This window comes from Oratosquilla oratoria, chromosome 7, assembly GCF_046742065.1.
Source record: "Oratosquilla oratoria isolate Oo_2021 chromosome 7, ASM4674206v1, whole genome shotgun sequence".
Taxonomy (NCBI): Eukaryota; Metazoa; Arthropoda; class Malacostraca; order Stomatopoda; family Squillidae; genus Oratosquilla; species Oratosquilla oratoria.
In genome coordinates, this window is record NC_134783.1 from 55,235,757 (window position 1) to 55,261,050 (window position 25,294).

The following is a 25,294-nucleotide window of genomic DNA, read 5'->3' on the forward strand; positions in this document are numbered from 1 at the left end:
CATTTTTACTTGCTCTTTCCATTTTACTTCCATTTATTTTATCAAATACTCGTATACCGTGCTACCATATTTTTGCTTATTTCACGTGCCATGAAGTCATGCATGATCACCATTTCTGTAATTTTTCACAATTATTAAATATTATTATTATTAGTACTATTACTATTATTACTATTCTTATTATTAGTACTATTATTAGCATAGTCATTATTATTACTACTACTACTACTACTATTACTAATATATTTCTGTTATCAATTGTTACTATCTTCTAAACAATAAGTACATCATTCGGTGGTTTTCACACTTGTTGCAAATTCTGGCAATGCAGGAAAGTAGTGCGGTCTCCTTCATGTATAAATGCCTACAACCCATTTTGTACACCATTCCTTTGAGAAAACATACCTGCAAAACTAGTCAGAAATACAACTCAGACTAATACTTCTGTGTTTCCTATTTCCACTTGTATATATACTTTACATATATGTGTGTATATATATATATATATACAGACGCTCCTCAACTTACGTTTTAGTTACGTTCCGAACGGCCAAACGTAATGTGAAAATGAATGTAAGTTGTTACTGTAGGTTCCACTAATATATGACCGTTCATACTGTACTATACATTCATAAATTCTATTACCATATCTTATAAAACACTCCTAAATCATTAATTATAAACATAACATTGTAAAATAATAACATTAATTTCAAATAAATTAAATTCAAGCAACATAAATTGAGATGGTGGAGGAGGAGGAGGAGGCAAGGCACATTCAGTCTGTCGTCTGTGCCATGTAAACAATGGACGCAGCGTCATGCGTAAGTATCGTTTGAACTACGGAGAGCACGCTAAACTCAAAAATTCACTAAAAAATTTTTTTTTACAATTTTTTTTACTGTCAGTTCAAACGTAAAATCGGAAAAATGTAAAACGAATGAACGTAAGCAGAGGAGCATCTGTATATATATGTATATGTATATATATATATATATAATATATATATATATATATATATATATATATACAGGTAAACGTCGACTTACGATGGCATTAGGTTTCGATAGAGCCATCGTAAGACGATCTCATCGTAAGTCGATCCCCACTCTGTTCCGTGGTCACTGTACCTAGCCTATCTGTATATTAACCACCAGAGATACTGAATATAGCCTATTAAACATGTACAGTAGTTTATTTAATTATTTTTATCCTTTTTACCATATTCAAACACTATAATATGTAATTTCAGTACGGAACTTAAATCTCGCGGGCAGCAGCCACGGCCAGCCGTACGACGTGACGTAATAATACTCGCATCATAAAATATAGTCACCGCTTATATCGATCGTTCTCTCTTTCACCCGCGAATTTTAAAAAAACCACAGAGAATGAATCATTTGAGAGAATGTAAAAACACAGGGGCGACTACAATAAATATAATCAAGACGCCGATATGGCAGCGTCGCGAATCCACTTGCTCCTCATGACGCCTACGTGTGCGGCACCAATAGGAAGGGGTTAAATTATCATATCGTCGTCGTCGTCGTCGTCATCGTAAAGTCGAACAATCGTAAGTCGCGGCCATCGTAAGTCGACGTTTACCTGTATATATATATATATATATATATATATATATATATATATGTATGTATAGCTCTCTCTTCCCTTTCCTGACCTGATATTCCTGTAATAGCATCTCGAGGTGAGGCTTTAGCCCAGAGGAGGCATATAAGAAAGACTAATTATTATCCCACTAACTCGAAGTGATGCTTTTTGTACCTCTGTCAGTAGTGAGGCAGTGACTAAAGGCTTCAGTGTATTCAGTCGTAATGTTTCACACAGTATTTACTAATGACATTTCTCTTCTATTTGGTGATGATGAATTCTCTGGTGATATTGTATGATGGGAGGGGCAGAAGACAAGCTCTGGAAGCCCGTATGTGTTAGTGCAAGCCCAGGGGTTGTTTTGTAATGGGGGTAAAGTTTGGCAGTGCCTGTATGACTGAGCACTCCTCTTTAAGATCTGCCTTGCTCACCCAACATGCGGAAAAGACTAGGAAAGGTGCCTCAAACATGGTACCCTTGCCTTGCTGGGGACTCCCTACAGAATCACCCAATGCAGTATGGATAATAATGATCAAACAGTAACAGAGAGGGAGCAACAGCCTGTCCAAAATCAAAATCTTGGTTGCATTCCTGCCCTCCTTTGCAACATGTGTCTGTAAATGTAACAAAAAGCCTCCCTCCCTCCCCAAATGAAGAACAATCTACAGTGGTAACACTGGAGCAACTTTCAACCTCCCACAGAGGGTAGAAATTAATCTTTAATCTTATCAAAAAGCACAACCACAACAATCAGTGACAACAACTCTAACCCCATTGACTTACATTGCAATCCTGGCCCTACTATCCATACTAGCCCCCGTTTGACCCATACAGAGTCAAACAAGACCAAGACAATAAATCACTATTATGACCAACTAATTCTCTCTCTCATCACATTTTTCTCTTATTTGTTTGTTTATTTTTTATTTATGTATTTATTTATTTTTTCATCTTTTCCTCTTATTTTTCACACAAGGTGAACTATGAGCCAACATCTACTCACATCCATCTTTTATTGCCGGATGACAGAAGCAGCTACACATATGCACGAAACTTGCAGTAGTCCAGTTTCTTCACGAAGAAATGAATAGGAAGGCTTGAGAAAAAGTCATGGGGCTGCAGGATTCGAGTCAGAGAAATTGAGGCAATGATTGTTTGACTTTATGGTGTGTGCAACCAGGACATTTGATCTTTATCTAAGCCAAGTCTGATTAAAGGACAGACTAGTATAAATGTACTATATTATGGAGAACCTGCCTTGGTGGAAGTCGGAGAGAAGCGCTTCTTGTTAGATTTGATTGATCGGGTGTAGGGGATGGACCCAATTCCAGTGGTGGTCGAGAGGGGGAGGCAACCCCTTATCACCCTCCTGAAACCCCAAACCCCGGTTGTATGTGTGCAAGGAACTTAGGTTATCTCGTGCCTTCAGTTGAAAGATAAGCAGATAAAACTTTACAATAGTTTACAGGTTGATTAAAAAAAGATTGTGCTAAGGGGTTTCCCACCATGCATAAAGGATTGAAATGTACAGAATTGTGAAATAAACAAAAAAGATTAAGTATATAAACAGGAAATAGCATTTATGATGGTCAGCATTTCTATTGTTATGCAGCATGGATAAGCAAGAAATGCTTATTGAGAAACTTGATGAAATGCATGGATTTGTAGAAAGACAGATCAGTGAAACAAAAATTTTTGGAGTTGGTCTATAGTCTGAAAATATTTCACTGAATTGACATAACCCAGGGTTGTAATAGATGTACATGCTCCTGTTGTAGAAATTATATTTAAATCCAGTAGTGATTAGCATTTAATATACAATAACAGATGCATGTTGTGTTATAAAGTGTTGCTTCTTTTTAGAATGAGTGTTCAGTAAATTTTGCTTAAGAAAATGTGCAGTACTTCATACTTCATTATGAAGGAAAATTTTAATCAAAGGTAACCTAACAGGACTGGTTCCAACCCTTCCCTCCATGTATGAAAGGTTGAATCTGTACTCGGTGTACTTGTCATAAGTGCTTTTCACTCAGAGATGGAAATAGACTAAGATATGTATGTAATGGCAGTGTGTGTTTGTGTGTCTGTATGTATTTAACTAATTGTATATGTGTATAATTGTTGGCTCAAGTTTCACCAAGTGGAAAAATCACATCCCCCACAGTACCTGGCAGTAGTCCTCAGTCCTTCCCATAAGTCTCTGCAAAGAAAGTATGTGTTGTATTAGTGTGGGACTGTTCCTGTGTCAACAGCCGAAAGTAGTAGAGAAACAGACCAGTCTCGTCAGTTGTCAGCTCTCCATGCATGCAAAAGTGTAAGAAGTACAATTGATTCCCCCAAACCCAGTCCAGAGACCAAATATTAGCCCTCTGGGACCTCTTGATGGAAGTGAGGGAATTGACAGGTTTTGATAATGGGAAGCTTTCCTGTTTCTTGCAGGACCACAACTTGGAGGTACCTGTCACTGGTCTTATGTATTTACCTAGTTGTATTTTGCGGGAGAAGAACTACACAGTTGTATCTTTCCGTATCCAGTTCTTTCTTAAAGTCATGTATAGTTTTAGCACTCACTGTTTTCTCTTTCAATTTATTCCATGTATCTATCACTCTGTGTGGAAAGCTATTCTTTTTCAGATATCTTCTGTAACTGTCCTTGTGTCCCCTTGTATTTTTCTTCTGTCCCATTTAAATAGATCATCCCTGTCAAGGATTTCCATCCCTTTCATAATTCTATAGATGGTTATCAAATTGCCTCTTTCTCTTCTTTGCCCCAGAGTTAATAAGTTTAGTTTGACCAATCTTTGTTCGTATGTCAACATGCTAAGTGTTGGTGCCATCTTTGTTAGTTTTTTTTACTGGGCATCCATAGTGATGCTGCATACTCTAATTTTTATCTTATCAGTGTAACTAGTATTTTCTTCACCATTTCCTTGTCCATGTAGTCAAAGGCCACTTTCATTGATCTTATTGAATTGTAGGTTTCTCCAACGTCTACACGTTTGTCTGGTGCCATGTCATTTGAAATGATTACTCCTAGGTCTCTTTCTGAGTTTACTTTTGTAACTTCTTTTGTTCCAATTTTGTATTGGCTGGATATTCTATTTTTGCTTTTTCTAAATTCCATTATACTATATTTTTAATGTTGAAATTCATTTCATTCTTTTTACTCCAATTCCAGACTTTGTCCAGATCTCCCTGAAAATATTTGCAATCTTCTTCGTTACTTCAATAGTTTTGCATGATCTGCAAAGAAGTTTATGTAACATATAATTCCTTCATCCATGTTGTTTATATAAATAGCAAACATTATTGGAGCCAACATAGAGTCTTGGGGTACTCCACTTATTATTTTTACCCATTTTGAGTTCTTTTCTCCAAGTATCACTCATTTTTCTTCCAAGAAGTTTTCCATCCATTCTAACAATTTTCCTTGTATTCCATCTATTATTTCAATTTTTCTAAGTACTGTAGTTTTTTGTGTGGTGCTTTATCAAAAGCCTTTTGTAGGTCCAGGAAGGCACAATCTGCCCAGCCATCTCTTTCTTGTATTATGTTTAGCAATCTTGAGTAAAAGCATATTAAGTTTGTAGTACATGGTCTTCCACTTCTAAATCCAAATTGGTTGGGGTTTAATATTTTGTTCTTTTCCAAGTGTTTAGTCCATTTGTTTTTAATAACTCTCACATATTTTTGCAATTGTGCTTGTAAGGGATACCGGTCTATAATTTGTTGGATTTTCTTTATTTCCTCCCTTATATATTGGTACAATATTAGCATTTTTCCAGTCTTGTGGTACTTTTCCTTCTTTGAGTGAGAAGTCAATTATCTTGTGTATTTTATCTGTGAGTTCGTCTATGCATTCTTTTAATATCCAGTTCGCTATTCCATCTGGCCCATGTGACTTTCTGACATCGAGTTTCTTTATTTGGTCCCTTATTTCTTTCTGTGTCACCATTATTTCTTTCATTTTAGGGGATCCTTCCTGGTGACTATCATCCCACAATTGTGAGCTTTCAATTGTAAAAACAGACTTAAAGTGTCTGGTCATTACTTCAGCCATTTCTACATCTTCTGTGTATTCTTGATTTCCTTCATGCAGTTTTACTATTTTGTGTTTGTCTTTTAGTTTGTTGTAAAATAGTTTAGGTTGATCTTTGCATTTTGCTATTACATCTTTTTCATAGTTTCTTTTTTCCTCTGTTTCATCATTTGCAAATTTTTCCCAACAGGCATTTTGAAAAAAAAAATCTGTTTCTCGTTCACTTCTTACCACATTTTGTTCTTTAAGTTCGATCTCTATTAGTATGTGGTCACTCTTTCCAATTGGTGTTTTATAAATTATTTCTTCCACTATTTCTGGTTCAGAGGTGAATATCAAATCTAGTCTTGATGGTTCTTTGTTTTATTTAAGTCTAGTATTTTATTTAACCCATTGCGTCAATGTGTAATCTATGGTCATATCTAGTAGGACATTGCCCCAGAGTTCGTCTCCACCTCCCATTGTCATTTCTTCCCAATTTATTTCCTTTGCATTAAAGTCACCCATAATTACTATATGTTCTCCATATTTCAGTGTCTCGGATAATTTATTCTTTGTGTGCTTTCCAGTAATTTAGAGTGTTCGCTGTCAGTCCAAGTCTTATTTTTTGGTGTATGTATGTGTGTGTATTTACCTTTACCTAGTTGTATTATACAGGAAGGGAGCTATGCTTGTTGTGTGTGTTTTTGTTTGTTTACCTAATTGTAGTGTACAGGAAAGGAGCAATGCTCATTAGGTCATGTCTCCTATTTTCTAATTTTTATCATACCAAGCCTTAAATTCATGTACAGTTCCAACTTGATCTATATCCTTGATTTCCAGTTTAGATTTTAACTTGTGTATTGTTTGAACTTGGGCTATATTACCATGTAACCTATTCCACATATTTGTGCATATATATGGAAAACTATTTCTTTACATCCTTTAGAGAGATGTGTATGTATGTGTTGCGGGGCACAACTCTCTTAAGTAGATTTGTTTGGTGTGATCTGGAACAAAATGTATACTGTACATATGTTAATGTTTTGAAAAGATCAAGTGTGGATTTTAATTTTAAGAAAATTTTGGACAATGGTGTCACGTTCTTAATTTTGCTACTTATTGATGTTGAATGTAATTGGAAAGTGTTAGGCCGGCCACTCATGTGCAGTGTAAACTGACATACCCACATACATGCAGTTTCAACTGACAGTTATAACTGAATAGTTGTAACTGTCAGTTTAAACTGCACGTGTGAGGCCGGCCTTAGGGTGTTCAGAAAATACATGTATACTTTTTATTGTTGATGTGTTTTATAAGAGGATTATTTTTTTCTCTTCAGCCATGTCTTCAAACCAAGATGTTGCCTGTTACTTGGTCACCAAACATTCAGCATGGAAGGGAAAGTAAGTGCACTGAAGAATGCAAATGTCATAAAATTGAATATATTGTTTTTGTAATGGTCATTTGGTGTTCTTTATAGAAAAGGAGATTTTTTGTTTGATACACAGTTATGAAGTGCACAAGTCATACAATTACTGTTCTTTTAATTGATCATATGTGTTTAAATTACAAAACAATTCATTCCGTTTTAGATTTGATACAACAAATTGCATAATTTGGCTATTACTTTAAAAATTTGAGATATTAAGTTATGTACTGCAATGTGGAAGTTTTTCAGTACTGCAGACGACTACATATGTATATCTGTCTATATACCAAGAGCTTTTCCCCCATTACCCCATTCCATCCATATCATATGACACAACCCATTCCTTCCATCAAACACCTTGAACCCAAAATGGTTCTTGATATTGCAGCAGTATTGTCTGTAAGGATAGAAGGGCTAGTTGATTTTTGAGGTGGTCACAGAGCTCTATGAAATACAAGAGGGTACAAAATAACTACTTTTGGTTAGTTTCTGCAAATGTCTTATATACTGACCAGCATTGTAACAGAACCTAAGCTGTTTTATGAATTGATAAATACTTATGAAAACCAAACTGGAAACAAATTTTTTCAGAGAGTATTGACTGAAGTGTAATTACATTGTGTAATTTGAGGTGCCAATATAAGAGAGAGGGTGGAGGGGAGTGGAGTGTATTAGGGATGGAATGGGTGGGAATGGTTTTCATGCCTTTGTTTTTTGGCTACCTCCCTTGTAAGGGGGGGGAAAAGCCTTTGGTATATGTATGTATGTAATTTGATGAACATGGTTTTTTGATGAACATTATACACAATCATGCACGCAAACAACACAACATACACTCTATAAAGGATTTGTGGGAAAACCCAGTTTTGGCTGTGGCATTCCTTGGGGAGACGTGACTGCTCGGACAGACAGTCTAGGGAACGACGACAACAACAACAACAACAACATGGTACTCCCCCAGGTAGGCGTAGCTCCTCCTTGGGGATCGGTGCCATCTGCGTAGAGCTGATGGCCAGGGGTGGTTGCTGCTGATTGGCCCCCAACTCTTGGGGTTGGGGGGTGGTCCCACGAACATAAGAAACATTAAGAACGGAGTACCACAGGGCTCAGTTCTATCCCCCACATTATTTAATCTATACATGCATGACTTACCCACACCAGACACCTCAGAAATACAAATCTCTTCCTACGCAGACGACATAACAATCACATGCACACATCGTAACACAGACAAAGCTGCAGAAATAATCCAGCCTTACCTTGACACACTCAACACATGGTTCATCACAAACAGACTCAAAATAGCTCCAACCAAATCTACAGCAACACTTCTCACCAACTGGACAAAAGAACACAAATACATACCTCATCTCTACATCAACAACACTCTAATACCACACACAAACACACCGAAAATTCTTGGGGTAACATACGATACATCCATGTCTTTCAAACAACACCTCACAAACATAAAAAACAAATGCACACCTAGACTTAACGCACTTAAGTCAATCACTGGAACAACATTTGGACAAAACAAAGAAACTAATATAACAATATACAAACAATGCATACGCTCAGTGATGAATTATGCGAGTCCTGCATGGGCTCCTAATCTCAGTGAGACACACCACAACACCCTTCAAATCATACAAAACAAAGCCCTAAAAACAATTACAGGCTGCACAAATACATCACCTACAGACCATTTACACCATGAAACAAAAGTCCTCAAAGTCAAGGACCACCTCGACATGAGAGGCACACAAACACTTGCTGCAGCCACCACAAACACATCACACCCGCTACACTACATAGCAGAACACCCACACACACCAAGAAACATTAAAACTACACCCAAAGACCTTTATTACACACAGATACTCTCTTCTCTTCCTCCACAACCACCAAATACCAGCCTCCGGAAACATATTCATAATCATATCACTCACCGCTCCATTAACACACTGAAAGACAACACACTGCTGCATGCCAGACCCCCTGATATCCACCCTTCTGAATCCTCTCTCCCACGAAAGGACAGAGTCCACTTGGCCAGACTGCGATGCGGTCACCACCCAGCACTTCTAAGCTACCAGAAGAGGCTGGACGACCGTGTTGTGAACAGCTGCCCAGGATGTAACACTTCACCCCATACCATACAACACATAATAGAAGACTGCATTATACACAATCATGCACGCAAACAACACAACATACACTCTATAAAGGATTTGTGGGAAAACCCAGTTTCGGCTGTGGCCTTCCTTGGGGAGACGGGACTGCTCGGACAGACAGTCTAGGGAACGACAACAACAACAACAACAACAACAACATGGTTGTCATCACCATTTTTACTCATGTAGACTCAATTGCTAACTTTCTGTTTACAGGTACAAGCGTGTATTCAGCGTTGGAAGTGGGAGCATCACCACATACAACCCAAATAGTATGGAAGTTACCAATCAGTGGCAATACCCTGATTTCATCAATATTACTCCAGCACTCAAAGGAGTGGGACAGGTAAATATTTTTAAAGTGCCAAATAATGTTCAGATATTTGTATTTACCTAGTTGTATTTTGCGGGACGAGAGCTATGCTTGTAGGGACCCGCAGTTGTATCTTTCCGCATCCAATTCTTTCTTAAAGTCGTGTATACTTTTTACATTCACCGTTTTCTCTTTCAATTTATTCCATGTATTTACCTAGTTGTATGTATTTTACGGGAAGGGAGCTATGCTCGTTGTGACCCGTTTTTGTATCTCTCCATGTCCAGTTTATTCTTAAACTCGTGTATAGTTCTGGCATTCACTGTTTCACTGTTTAGTTTGTTCCAGACATCGATCACTCTGTGCGGGAAACTGTTCTTTTTCAGGTCTCTTCTGTAATTGTGCAAGTGGTGATATGCTGTGATGATTGTAGTATGCAGGAAAGGAGCAACGCTTGTTGGGTTCCATCCCCCTACTCTCCAATTTATCTTGCCTAACCTCATGTTCTTGTACAGTTCCAACATAATCTATATCCTTGATTTCCAAATAACTTGTTCAGATTTGAATTCATGTGTTATTTGAGCTTGAGATATACCTTCTATTTCTTCACACCTTTTAGACATAAGGTCTTTCTTAGTTTGTTCTTATGAACTCTTAAGTCCTCCCATCCTTAATTAAGGGATCTTCTGTCACTGTATTTACCTAATTGTAGTATACAGGAAAAGGAGCAGTACTTGTTGGGTCCCCTCTCCAATTCTCTAATTATTTATCTTGCATAGCCTCAAATTCACGTATGGTTCCAGCTTGATCTATATCCTTGATTTCCAATTATCATATTCAGATTTTAACTTGTGTATTGTTTGAGCTTGGACTGTATCATTTCCAAAGCTATTCCAGGTATTTATGCATCTATATGGAAAATTGTATATCTTTACATTCTTTAAACATGTGGTCTTTCTTAATTTGCTTCCATTACCTCTTAAAGCTCTCCCATCTTTAATCAGGAGATCTCTTCTGTCAATGAAGTCTATCTCCTTTAGTGATCTGAATACTGTAATTATATTATCTCTTTCTCTTCAATCTTTGACAGTTGGTGATTAGTCTTTCCTCGTATGATTTATCTGCCAGTCTGGGGACTAATTTGGTTACTGCCCTTTAAATTCTCTCAATTTTGCTCATATCCTTCACTCTGTGTGGAGACCATACTCCAGTCTTGGATGGATTAGGGTGTCAATGAGTTTTTTCATCATCTCCTCATTCATATAGTGAAATGGCACTTCGATATCCTGCAGTAGTCCATATGTCTCTCCCACAGTCCTGCAGATGTGTCTGTCAGATGACAGATTGTCTTTTATGAACACTCCCAAGTCATTCTCTTCTTTTGCTTTTATAATGGGTTCACTTCCTAAGGAATAGTTTATAAATGGTCTTTTGCCACCATTGCCCATTTCCCGTACTTTGCATTTATTGGTATTAAACTTAATTTCCCATTCTTGGCTCCATGCAAAAATAGTTTGTATGTGTATATGTGCGTGTGTAATTTGTGGTTAATGCTGGTTTGGATGCATGTGTGAAGCTGTATCAGAAAAATAATAGTGCTCTCAGCCCTCAACATAACTTAACCAAATTTAATGGGTTTTGGAGGCAATGGACAAGATTTAGTGACTGAATAGATATCAGAGTCCCACCCACTATATGAATGTGACATATCAAGAACTTGTCTTCATAGTCCTTGATAAGTTTAATATCAAATTACAGTAATTATGTTGGTTGAATTGATTTCATTTATTGAATCCTATCTTCGTCCATTAACTCTAGGGATGGATGTATTTAAAAGATAAGTTCTGAAAATGGGGTGTATGGGGGCACATGGGTACATGTGTAACAAAAATTCATGGACGATCATTATAAGAATTACCTATTTTTATGAATATTTCATTTTAGCATATGACAACCAGTGTTGTATAGATTATGGAATGAGCATACAAATGTTTGGGTCATGATTATGTTTTATATTTTTCAGGTTCCCAATGAATTTATCATTACAATGCGCAAAGGGAGGAAAGTGGATAACATGAGGTTTTCTTCAGAGCATAGAACAGATATAATATCGGAAGCCCTTGTTTTCAGACACCAATTTGCTGAAAATATAGTAGATAATCTAGTAAGTGGTCAGAGTAGATATCATCCAGATAATTGTGTGTGAACTTTAGTACAAACTTGTATTGATAGTAGGTAGGTAATGGACATTGTTAGATTACATAACAAAACTTTATTTAGCATAAGAGCTATATTATACCTGATAAAGGGTCCCACAGCTTGCATATTTTGACTTATAGCTATAAGATTACTTCATTTATCTTTTTATTAAATAATTTATTTATTTGTTATTTTATTTATCTTTTTTCTCTGCATTCTAGAGAGCAAATGGTCAGAAGATTCACTGGTCAGACCAAAGAGTTCCTTGCATTCTGGAAGTGACGCCGTGTTCCATAGAACAGATAGACCCAAGTTCAGGGTCTCCTCTAGCCTCTTACATGTTCAGGGACATAGAGGCTCTACATCCTTCCACAGATATCCCTGGAGGGCTATGCATTCAGGTGAATTGAGAAGTTTGTGTGTTCACTTGTGTTTTTGTAATTGTAATTTATAGGAAGAGGGCTATCTGTTCTCTCTCTCACCATGAATACATGGCTTTAAATTTGTTTTTAATTATATTCATGTAGCTGTAATGATAAGAGTTATACTCATAGGATGTCTTCTCTGTACAGCCATTGGTCAAATGTAGTCTTAACCTCTTCAGTACAAGTAAAATTCTTGCGTGCAGCATTGGATGCCTGATGTACAATGACTTGATAATGTATCACAATACTCATGTTATAGAATATAAAGTACATACATATACCAAAGGCTTTTTCCTCCTTACACAGGGGGTAGCCAAAAAGAAAAAGGCACAGAAACCACTCCCACCCATTCTATTCCCTACATATTCCACTCCCCTCCACCCTCCTCCCTACATATTCCACTCCCCTCCACCCTCCTCCCTACATATTCCACTCCCCTCCACCCTCCTCCCTCTCTCTTATCTTGGCACCTCCTGGTCAATGCCGATTAACTTTTCTTTCACTCTGAGTAATGATAAACATGGGAAACTCAATCAAGCCAGTTCACAGAATTCTGGGGGTGGCTCAGCTACAACTACAAAATAAATGTAATCATGATGCCAACCAATGTTCCCTCTTAATTTTTTGCTGTGAGTGTTTGCTGAAATTTGCTTGTGTACAAACTTTGCCTTCTCGGAAAAGTATGTGCGCACCCATGCAAGTCACCATCTGATCATTTAAGCAAATACACAATGGAAGTGCTAGTTATACCATATACCAAAGGCTTTTTCCCCCTTACATGGGGGGGGTAGCCAAAAAGAAAAAGGCATAGAAACCACTCCCACCCATTCCATTTCCTATATATTCCACTCCCCTCCACCCTCCTCCTTCCCTTGGCACCTCCTGGATGACGGGTCATCCCTGCATCCTGTCCACTGCCCTGGGTCAGAAGCAGTGCTAGAGTTAGAGGAAGAAGAAAAAAAAGCAATTATTGGTTTGATGGTTGGCAAGTTACCATATTTTTAGAGAATTTATAAGTTGATGTTTGGGTGGAACTTCTTTATTGAATGGATTTTAATATTTGAAAACCTTGTGTGTACATTTTTTCTTTATGTGCATCAATTGTAAAACGTGTGTGCACATGCGCACAGCTTAGAGGGAATGTTGACGCTAATGCTGGGATCCTTGTATACCCACTCGCATCTCATGATGCCTATGTAGGTGTTGTCGTGGGAAAGAGGTTAAATTCACCTGTATTGTCTGACATGGTGAAGACAAACTAATTCCAGTTGTTGGGATCTGCCGTCAATTTTATTTGTCATGCCGCAGTACCTCTTGACCCAAGCAGTGTATCAAGAGACAAGTATGGCCCGTTCATCCACAAGGTGCTAAGATGGGAGAGACAACAAATGTGTTTTTGGATAGGTGTAGGGTGATTATGGATTATTTAGCCTATTCCCTTACAAGGGAGAAAGGCCCTTTTAGTATATGTATTTATGGAAAACTGTATGGAGGGGTGTGGAGTGTTTTCAGGGCTGGAGTGGGTGGAAATGATTTTGTGCCTTCCCTTTTTGGCTACCTCCCTTGTAAGGGGGAAAAAGCCTTGGTATATGTATGTATTCATTCATGTTGGAGTGTTCATTATTGTCATTTGGCTGAGGGCAGCCATATTGGATTTGTGTGGTTCAGTGAATAGACACCAGGTGGCAGTGTTGTTGAGCCACTATGTGGAGTGCTGGGTCTCCAGTATATAGGAAGTGGTGAATGGAGCAAGTTTGATCTATCACTTCAAATATGGTAGTGTTCCCACTCCAGAAGCTTTTCAGTCATCCCTATCATAAGCCTTCTTCAGTTCCATGAAGGGAAAAAAAAATCATTGCTATTAAGAACTTTTTACATACTTGTCGTACCACAAAAACTTGATCTACACACCTACTTTCTCTCGTAGAGATGCACTGCTCTTTCCCAATCGTGTCACTGGGTTTTAATGATGGACAGCAGGGAAATTATTTTTGTATCCATCTTACAGGACCATTACCTGGAGGTTCCTATCGTGGCTCATGTGAAATTAATATAGATTTTTTTTTATTTTTATTTTATTTTTTTATTTATTTTTTTTTCAGAGTGGTGGATTTGGTCGCCTTCACCTCTTTTCCACTGATAGAAGAGATGAAATTCTAAAAAAAGTGGAAGATAATGCCAAAAAATACATAGGAATCACCATTCCAGTCAAGAAAGTCAGCTTGACAATGAACCATTTTCAAGATAAGCGTCTTGGCAAATATAGGTGACTACTTTTCAGACTTAATTGAAGATGATGATGATAACTATTTTTTTTAAGTCAAGGACTTGTTCTTGACCTTTATCCTCCTACCATCCTCTCTCTCTCTCTCTCTCTCTCTCTCTCTCTCTCTCTCTCTCTCTCTCTCTCTCTCTCTCTCTCTCTCTCTCTCTCTCTCTCTCTCTCTCTCTCTCTCTCTCTCTCTCTCTCTCTCTCTCTCTCTCTCTCTCTCTCTCTCTCTCTCTCTCTCTCTCTCTCTCTCTCTCTCTCTCTCTCTCTCTCTCTCTCTCTCTCTCTCTCTCTCTCTCTCTCTCTCTCTCTCTCTCTCTCTCTCTCTCTCTCTCTCTCTCTCTCTCTCTTTTTTTTTTTTTTTTTTTTCCTCTTTTTTCTTTTTTCTTTTTTCTTTTTTTCTTTTTTTCACCCCTGACCTTTCTAGAGTATCTTTTGACTTTTTATGTGTTTTATCTTTGTTTTCGTGTTTTGTCTCTGACCACCTATGAAACACCCTCTCTATCCTTCCTGGCATTTTGTGTCATGGCTATAATTTTTTTCTTTTCATTTCAGCTGCTGCTTCCTTTCCATGTGCCATATACTGTGCAGAAACAGTTTAAAATTGCTAAGATTGGTTCTCACATATATTGGTTGTTAAACAATCATTTATTTATCCACAGTGATGATGAACACATAACGTCCTTGTGCGAGTTTTCAGTCCACAAGATCACCCACAGACAGCTGGACCCCATTAAACGAACATTATGCCTTAGCGAAACTTGTTTGTTGGAAAGGGATCCTAGTAGTTATGCCATCGTGACGCTGAAGCCTCTATCAGACGTATTTGCCCTTGTTAGGCACCAAGAGAATCCTCAAATGTTGACGGTGGAATATGTCAAAGGAGGGAGTCGATCGTACAGTTCATCAGACAGGTAACTTTTATTTAGAAATGTCTCCTGGGACAGAAATGGTGAAAGAATGATAATATAACAAATGGGAGAAGGGGAGAAGGAAGAGGGAGGGGTAGTGGATGGATTTTGAGTGCATACTATGGACTAGACCATCAGTTATACTGGGTTATTACTTTCAGCAAAGTACTATATTTGATAGACTTTATTTATTAAAGTTTATTAAAATGATGTATTTATTAAACCAAAATTATTATTTATACATAGGTATACAGTGAGTCCTCCTTATATGGTAACTCTTTATCCGGTAAATTCACAGTTATGGTATTTGGTAATTACTACCGTCGATTCTACTGACGGTAAGAAAAATTCACAGATACGGTATCCACTCATGTTTTGGAGGTAAAATTAGATATTTTGAAGAGGAAAGAGCACGTAGAAGGTACGTTTGCCATAAGTCAAAACTTGGGTTCGATATACAGTAATTTAGATTTGTGGTAAGGTTTTCAGGAATGCATATGTACCATATAACGGGGACTCGCTGTACCAACTGCTTTTTTGCCTGCCCACCCACACTTCATTCTGTATAGTTGCCTTCTATGACAGACGTGGGAACATAGTAATGACATTTTACCCCCACCACCACCATCATTACCACTACCCATTACACTTTAAAAGTTGCTAATGTATATTCCTGTATGCAGGGATTCATTACTTGCATCCCTCGTTGATGGTGTCCGTGCCTCTGGCAACCTTGACGTCCACGTCCGAATGACTGTAACGCCAAGAGGGAAGAGACTCGGCCCTTTGGAGGTGCCTGTGGAAGAGGAGGTGGAGTCCATGCACCTTAAGTTCCTCCAGCAGCCACCACCAGGATGGACTTTTGCAGAGGCAGTGGAGAGATTCAATGCTAATGTGTCCTACTCGGGACTGCTTCATGCTGTGACAGCTGAGGTAGGTTGTGACTTTCAGTTAAACGTTTACATACTTCTTCCTTAATTTAAGTAAATTTCCTTTTGCACTGTGATCACAAGTAAAGTTTTGTAATTGTTTGTCATTGTTGTACATACCAGTTTCTTGTTGAATACATAAATTGCTTTAGTGTAAATGTTAAATTGCCAGTGTTGATGTACCTCAGTATCATTCCTTTAGTTTTCTGTTATGATTTTTTTCTCTGCAAATATATTGTAAAATATTATTTGTTTATGTATTGCTTATATGATGATTAGAACTGAAATTCTATCTTAATTCTCAGACATTTCCTTCTTCAAAAGTGTGTGCACATGTACATGCATGTAGGCATGTGTGCATTGTTATATTATTTTGTTTATCTCTGTATGCACATGTTTTAGTTAAACTAAGGTAATAAACACGCTAGTTAGGAGAGGCAGGGAAGACAGGAACTAGAGTGCTTGTGTAGGTTTAAGTACGAGTGTATGCAGTTACATCCACTTTTAGATACAACAGTGGCTGATGTCGTCAGGTAATTGTGGGGGGCATATATCTTTGAGTCATTGATTCACAAAGAGAACTCATCATAAGACATCATGATTTCATATTTTGAATGTGTTGTAAAATTGCACATGCTACATCTTTGCATGAGGTACCATCCACCTTAGTATTTGTAAGAGAAGTCAGTTGTACTTGTAAATTTTACAGGTGACTGCATTGTTGCCTATCTATCTGTATACCAATAGCTTTTTTTCCCCCTTATAAGGAAGGTACATACATACATACATATACCAAGGCTTTTTCCCCCTTACTAGGGAGGTAGCCAAAAAGGAAAAGGCATAAAATCATTCCCACCCATTCCATCCCTGAAAACACTCCACTCCCCTCCACCCTCCCTCCCATCTTAGCACCTCCTAGATGACGGGTCATCCCTGCACCCTGTCCACTACCCTGGGTCAGAAGCAGTGTCGCAAGACACAGCACATCCACAGCAAGGCCGCTTCATTAAATCGGCGACCCCCCCTCTCCGTCCCCCCATATAAAGGAGAGGATGGGGAGAAATCCCTTCGGGCTGCATCAAAATTTTGCTCTCGCACACTACCTCACCACCTCACCCCCCATCCATTCCACCTCATGCATCACAACATCTTCCATATACAACCATTCTCCATTCACCCGTCTTCTGTCCTCTCCCGTCCTTCCTCAACAGACTTTCCCCTCTTCCCCAAAGCCCCCTTCACCCCATCCATCCATCTCATCCTAGGACATCCCCTCATGTTCACTCCCTCCACATCTGCCTTCCATACCTCCTTTACTAGTCTTTCTTCACTCATTCTTTCCATGTGTCCAAACCATCCTAATATTCTTTCATCAACCCTATCTCCCAACTCCCTTTCCACCCCTGTTCTCCTCCTCACCTCCTCATTTCTCACTCTATCTAGCCTAGTAACCCCCATCATACTTCTCAGACACCTCATCTCAAACACATTCAAGCTCCTTCTCTCATAGGAAGGTAGCCTAGTCAAAGGAATGCACCCACTCCCACCCATTCCACTCCCCTCCACCACCCTTTCATCTTAGCTCCTCGTGGATGATGGGTCATCCCTAGATAGGGTGAAGAGAGCATTGAGCATTTTTACATACATACATACATATACCAAGGCTTTTTCCCCCTTCCAAGGGAGGTAGCCACAAAAGGAAAGGCATAAAAACACTCCCACCCATTTCATCCCTAAATACACTCCACACCCCTCCCACCCTTCCTCTCATCTGAGCACCTCCTGGATGACGGGTCATCCCTGAACCCTGCCCACCGCCCTGGGTCAGAAGCAGTGTCGCAAGACACAGTACATCCACAGCAAGACCGCTTCATTTAATCGGCGACCCCCCCTCTCCGTCCCCCTTTGCATATAAGGAGAGGACGGGGAGAAATCCCTTCGGGCTGCGTCAAAATTTACTCACACATACTACCCCACCCCCCACCCCCCCCGCCTATTCCTCCTCATGCAGTCACAACATCATCCATATACAACCATTCTCCACTCACCTCTGTCTTCCGTCCTCTCCCTTCCTTCCTCAACAGACATTCCCCTCTTCCCCAAAGCCCCCTTCACCCCATCCATCCACCCCATCCATCCACCTCATCCATTTTTGCCAATATGTTATTTTGTTCTGAATCTCTCATACTTTAACCTCTTCACTCCGGGGCACATCGCACATCTGGCAGCATTAGCTGCCTGATGTGCGATGTTGCGTCATAATAATCGCATTATAAAAAATAAAGTCAGTGCTCAATTGTTCGTTCTCTTTCACCCATGTATTTTGATAACCATAGAAAATTGATGAAGCCAGTTTAGAGAGAATGGAAATTACGTAGGTACGACTACAATAAATATAATCAAGATGGCGACGTCGGCATCATCACGTACCCACTTGCTCCTCATGCTGCCTACATAGGCGTCACCGTATGGAATTGGTTGTGGGTTTGATTTATTTTTTTTTTTTTTTTTTTTTTTTTTTTTTTTTTCCACAAACTTTTCTTTGATAATTGGAATTTCATCTGCAAAATGCAGATCATGTGAAACCCCAACAGTAGTTTATCAAATTTGGTAAATATCTATTTCCCCTTGGTTGATGGGTCATCTCGGTATCCCATCCACTGCCTTGGGTCAGAAGCAATGCATCAAGACACCACATCTACAGCAAAGTCACTTCACTTAATCGGCAACCCCCCTTCCATCCTCTCGTGCAAAAAAAAGGGGGGGAGGGGCTGTGTCAGAATATTTTTCACACATAACCACCACCAACTCTCCCCATCCCCCTTTGCATCATAGTGTCATCTATACACAGCCATTCTCCACTTGCCCCTATCTTCTGCCTTCTCCCTTCCTTCCTCAACAGACTTTCCCCTTTTATTTTAAGCCCCATTCACCACATTCTTCCATCTCATTCTCATCCACAAGTTCACTACACCCACCTCTGCCTTCCACACATCTTTTACTAATATTTCTTTACTCATTCTTTCCAAGTATCCAAATCATCCCAATACTCTTTCATTAGTTTGAAGATGAGAGGGAAGAAAGGATAGAGGGTGGGAGAGGGTACAAGTCTTTTGACTTGCGTACCCCCCTTTTAAGGGGGAAAGAGCCATTGGTATATAGATAGGTAATTATCTACATACATACATATACCAAAGGCTTTTTCCCCCTTACAAGTGAGGTAGCCAAAAAACAAAGGCACAAAAACCACTCCCACCCATTCCATCCCTGCATACTCCACTCCCATCCACCCCTGCCCCTCCCTTTTATCTTGGCTCCCCCTGGATGATGGGTCATCCCTGCATCTCACCCACTGCCCTGGGTCAGAAGCAGTATTGCAAGACAGCACATCTACAGCAAGGCTGCTTCATTAAATCGAGGAGCCCCCTCTGTCCCCTCGTGCAGAAATGGAGGAGACGGGGAGAAATCCCTTCAGGTTGCGTCAATTTATTTTTCACACGTGCTCCCTCACCCCCCCCCATCTCCCACCCACTCGCCCTCATGCATCACAGCATCATCCATACACAACCATTCTCCACTCACCCTATCTTCTCTCCTCTCCCATTCCTCCTCAACTGGCATTCCCCTCTTTCCCAATGCCCCCTATACCCCATCCATCGATCTCGTCCTTGGTCACCCCCTCATGTTCACGCACTAGAGTCTAGGTGTGCTAGAAAATTAGAGAATAGGAAATGGGACACAATGAGCATCGCTCATTTCCTGTATACTACAATTAGGTAAATACACACACTGAAGAACAGTAATGAGTAAGTTCCAAAAGCTTCATTGCTTACACAAATGATGTTAACCTCTTCACTCCGGGGCACATCGCACATCTGGCAGCATTAGCTGCCTGATGTGCGATGTTGCGTCATAATAATTGTATTATAAAAAATAAAGGCAGTGCTCAATCGTTCGTTCTCTTTCACCCGTGAATTTTGATAACCATAGAAAATATGATGAAGCCAGTTTAGAGAGAATGGAAGTTATGTAGGTACGACTACAATAAATATAATCAAGATGTCGGCACCATCACGTACCCACTTGCTCCTCATGCCGCCTACGTAGGCGTCACCGTATGGAAGTGGTTAATTGTCTATGTCAATGACATGATGGAAAGAACAACAAGCTATACCAACAAGTTTGCAGACCTCACTTGTACATTCCCCCAATCATCCCCCACAGTTCCAGACACCTTCAGGCCTCATTTTAGCCAACTAGCCTCAATCCCCAACCTGATCATGGGTGGAGACTTCAACGCCAAGTCGTCTGCCTGGTATGTCGACAACCCTGACACAGACAGAGGGCTTGATATACAGACTCAGTTTGACTCATTGACTATCATGAACAACACACATAATCATACACATATCCCACACCAAGCCCTCTACACTCCCTCCTCTCCTGATATCACCTTTTGCTCCCCCTGCCTAACCCCAACAACATCATGGAGAGTGGTCGGAACCCTTGGCTCTGACCACCTTCCAATCATCATCACCACCAAAACAAGATGCACCCCAGTTGGCCACAGACACACTTACACCAATTACAAGAGAGCTAACTGGGAAGCTTTTATTGAAGAGACAGAACAACATTTTGAAACACTTAACAGACCAATCACAAACATAAACAATGCTGTGCACACTTTTAATACAATCATACAAAATGCAGACAAGAGATACATCCCTAGAGGCAACAGAAAATCACACAACCCCAACTTCACACCAGAAATCCAAAGCCTCATCAGACAACGTGACACACTTAAACACGGTACCCCCACACCTATCACTCAAAACATAGCAGACCAAATACAAACACTAAACACTGTGATTGCCAATAAAATACATGAACAAAAAACACAAAATTGGCAAAACTTTATCAATACACTTGATCACAAAACAAACACCAGCAAATTGTACAAAACACTCAACAGCATTACACTATCCAACAGTAACACTACACGCTCTCACGCAGCAATAATCACAACAACAGATAATCTACCCTCAAACAGACAACAAGCAAACGCACTCATACGTCATTTTGCACAGACAAGCCATCTCACTTCTCACCCTGACGACCGACGCACCATTCAACGTAAGAAAGACTTTCCCACAGACTCAGACTATATACCCTTCATAGACAGTCAGACAAAACTCATAATACATAGTCTCAAGCACTCATCTGCCTGTGGCCCTGATAACATAAGCAACATCCACCTAAAACACATTGGATCACAAGGTATACACGCACTCACAAACATTGCAAACTACAGCTATTCACACAACACTATACCCGACATCTGGAAGCATGGTAAAATAATCACCATTCCAAAACCGAACAAAGACCCAATAATCCCAACATCGCACCGCCCAATCACACTTCTCTGCACCCCCTCTTAAGTCATTGAACGCCTAATACTTAAACTTGTCACACCACATATTCCCCTTGCTGACTCACAACACGGTTTTAGGCCACTACACTCCACAAACACACTTCTGACAAACCTCACACAAAGAATTTTAGATGGCATCAATTCAGATAGGCCCCACCAAAGAACACTTCTTATAACATTAGACATTAGTAAAGCTTTTGATGCCATCCCCCGCCACAACCTAACAAATAAAATATATAACACAGACATGCACAATAACACCAAAAGATGGCTGGCCAATTATCTGGCAGGTAGGAATGCTTACGTGTCATATAATGGCCAATCATCGCACATCAGAAACATTAAGAACGGAGTACCACAGGGCTCAGTTCTATCCCCCACACTATTTAATCTATACATGCATGACTTACCCACGCCAGACACCTCAGAAACACAAATCTCTTCCTACGCAGACGACATAACAATCACATGCACACATCGTAACACAGACAAAGCTGCAGAAATAATCCAGCCATACCTTGACACACTCAACACATGGTTCATCACAAACAGACTCAAAATAGCTCCAACCAAATCTACAGCAACACTTCTCACAAACTGGACAAAAGAACACAAATACATACCTCATCTCTACATCAACAACACTCTAATACCACACACAAACACACCGAAAATTCTTGGTGTAACATACGATACATCTATGTCTTTCAAACAACACATCACAAACATAAAAAACAAATGCACACCCAGACTTAACGCACTTAAGTCAATCACTGGAACAACATTTGGACAAAACAAAGAAACTAATATAACAATATACAAACAATGCATACGCTCAGTGTTGAATTATGCGAGTCCTGCATGGGCTCCTAATCTCAGTGAGACATACCACAACACCCTTCAAATCATACAAAACAAAGCCCTAAAAACAATTACAGGCTGCACAAATACACCACCTACAGACCATTTACACCATGAAACAAAAGTCCTCAAAGTCAAGGACCACCTCGACATGAGAGGCACACAAACACTTGCCGCAGCCACCACAAACACATTACACCCGCTACACTACATAGCAGAACACCCCCACACACCAAGAAACATTAAAACAACACCCAAAGACCTTTATCACGCACAGATACTCTCTTCTCTTCCTCCACAACCACCAAATACCAGCCTCCGGAAACATATTCATAATCATATCACTCACCGCTCCATTAACACACTGAAAGACAACACACTGCTGCATGCCAGACCCCCTGATATCCACCCTTCTGAATCCTCTCTCCCACGAAAGGACAGAGTCCACTTGGCCAGACTGCGGTGCGGTCACCACCCAGCACTTCTAAGCTACCAGAAGAGGCTGGATGACCGCATTGTGAACAGCTGCCCAGGATGTAACACTTCAACCCATACCATACAACACATAATGGAAGACTGCATTATACACAATCATGCACGCAAACAACACAACATACGCTTTATAAAGGATTTGTGGGAAAACCCAGTTTCGGCTATGGCATTCCTTGGGGAGACGGGACTGCTCGGACAGACAGTCTAGGGAACAACAACAACAACAAACAACAAGTTTGCAGATGATGCAAAAATCATGAGAGGAGTGAAAAATGAGGAGGATGGTAGACTATTGCAAAAATATTTAGATACTATTTTTGCATGGAGCCAAGAATGGGAAATTAAGTTTAATACCAATAAATGCAAAGTACAGGAAATGGGCAATTGTGGCAAAAGATCATCCTTAATCTATTACTTAGGAAGCGAACCCATTACAAAAGCAAAAGAAGAGAATGACTTGGGAATGTTGATAAAAGACTACCTGTCATGTGACAGACATATCAGGACTGTGGGAGAGACGTACCGACTCCTGCAGAATATTAAATTGGCGTTCAACTATATGGAGGAAGAGGTGATGAAAAAACTCTTAGAAACCCTGATCCATCCAAGACCAGAATATGCGTCAGTAGCGGGTTAGGGCGTCGTTACTTGTGGCGAAGGTCGAGGGGATGGTGGTTCGAATCTTGCCACCAGCGAAGTTGAACCAAGGGCATGGTTCATTAAATTCCACGCTACAAAGCCCTCTGTGAGGGGCACCGTCCTAGCCTTCCTATAGGGGGAAGTTTGTGACGTTAACCCCTTCCATATGGTGACGCCTACATAGGCGTCATGAGGAGCAAGTGGGTATGCGAGGATGCCGATGTCGGCGTCTTGATTATATTTATTGTAGTTGTACCTGCATGACCCCCATACTCTGTAAATTGGCTTCATCATATTTTCTATGGTTATCAAAATTCATGGGTGAAAGAGAGAACGATTGATAAAGCGGTTACTTTATTTTTTATAATGCGAGTATTATGACACAACATCGTACGTCTGGTAGCTAATGCTGCCCGCGAGATTTTGGCCCAGAGTGAAGTGGTTAAACCATATCATCAGTAGGTACCCAGACTTTTGGCCGAAAGACATTTGGCCGATGTACATATGGCCGACGGACATTTGGCCTAATGGACATTTGGCTTAGTGGACATTAGGCCTAATGGAAATTTGGCCGAATGTACATTTAGCTAAGGGACATTTGGCCGAAAAAGTATAGTAACAGCCAATACTTTAAAGTATATTGTAAAAACTCATTTGATTAACAAGCTGTTTATTGCAGAGAGGAAATTCAATTAAAAATAGTTTATTGTAGTAAAAAGTTTATTGTAGTAAAATGTGATTAAAAAGGAGTTTATTGTAGAAAAAAATCATTAAAAAAAGTATTTAAAGATTGTGAGCAATTGCCCTCAGAAAATCTACTTTTTCATACGACTCGTATTTTTCGATAATAGACCCGAGCCTCGTATTCAAGATCTGGTATTTCTTCTTTGAAGATCTCAGTGCAACTCCAGAATTGAGCATCTCTATTGTCAAATCCCAGTCCGATTGCTCTTTCCGTATCTTAGTGACTAAACGGCGAACAGAAGGGTGGGTGACTGCCATTCTCTGTTCGAATGCTCTGTGCCATCCCTCCAGAGAGTTTGTAGTCCTCGGAAGGCCAAGGCTGGTTCGCTCAAAAGTATTCCACATTCTTAAATCAAATAAAGGCCTCCGTCGTCGACCACGTTGAAAAACACCAATCCACGTCGCTTCAAAGTAGCCGAGAAACCCGGACAAAATTTCGTCAGTTTCTTTATCTAACGATGAGACGAATTCAGTAAAGGTGTCGGTAACATCAGTAACTGGCACAAATGCCAAAGCTTGAAAAGACTTCACAATTATTGCATTTTCAGGATCACTGTACCAAGTCTGTAGTCCCGAACGCATCTCTCTCCACAAGCATTGTCCGAAATGGAAAAAAATCCATAAATGATTGTGTTTGGAAAACATGCTTTTAGGCTACTGAGAGCTGCCCTTTCATAATCAATAGTGACTGTAATGTTTAACCAATAAGGTGAAGGACTGAGCTAGTTGTGTTGTTTAAGTTTGGTGAGTTCAGAATGGCAGTTACTATAAATACATACATACATACATATACCAAGGCTTTTTCCCCCTTCCAAGGGAGGTAGCCAAAAAGGGAAAGGCATAAAA

At 39.8% G+C, this 25,294-nt stretch overlaps 1 protein-coding gene across 7 annotated transcripts in view; it reads left to right on the forward strand.

Annotated features, from left to right (window-relative positions):
* Rme-8 (receptor mediated endocytosis 8) overlaps positions 1-25,294 on the forward strand; it is a 159,629-nt gene that overhangs the window by 8,082 nt on the left and 126,253 nt on the right. For all 7 annotated transcript variants that reach the window (XM_076188250.1, XM_076188254.1, XM_076188253.1 and 4 more), the window contains exons 2-8: positions 6,969-7,032; positions 9,452-9,581; positions 11,572-11,712; positions 11,969-12,148; positions 14,275-14,438; positions 15,104-15,355; positions 16,036-16,285. In XM_076188250.1, the coding sequence (XP_076044365.1) occupies positions 6,971-7,032; positions 9,452-9,581; positions 11,572-11,712; positions 11,969-12,148; positions 14,275-14,438; positions 15,104-15,355; positions 16,036-16,285 (1,179 nt within the window). In that variant the 5' untranslated portion in view covers positions 6,969-6,970. The remainder of the gene's footprint in view (positions 1-6,968; positions 7,033-9,451; positions 9,582-11,571; positions 11,713-11,968; positions 12,149-14,274; positions 14,439-15,103; positions 15,356-16,035; positions 16,286-25,294) is intronic.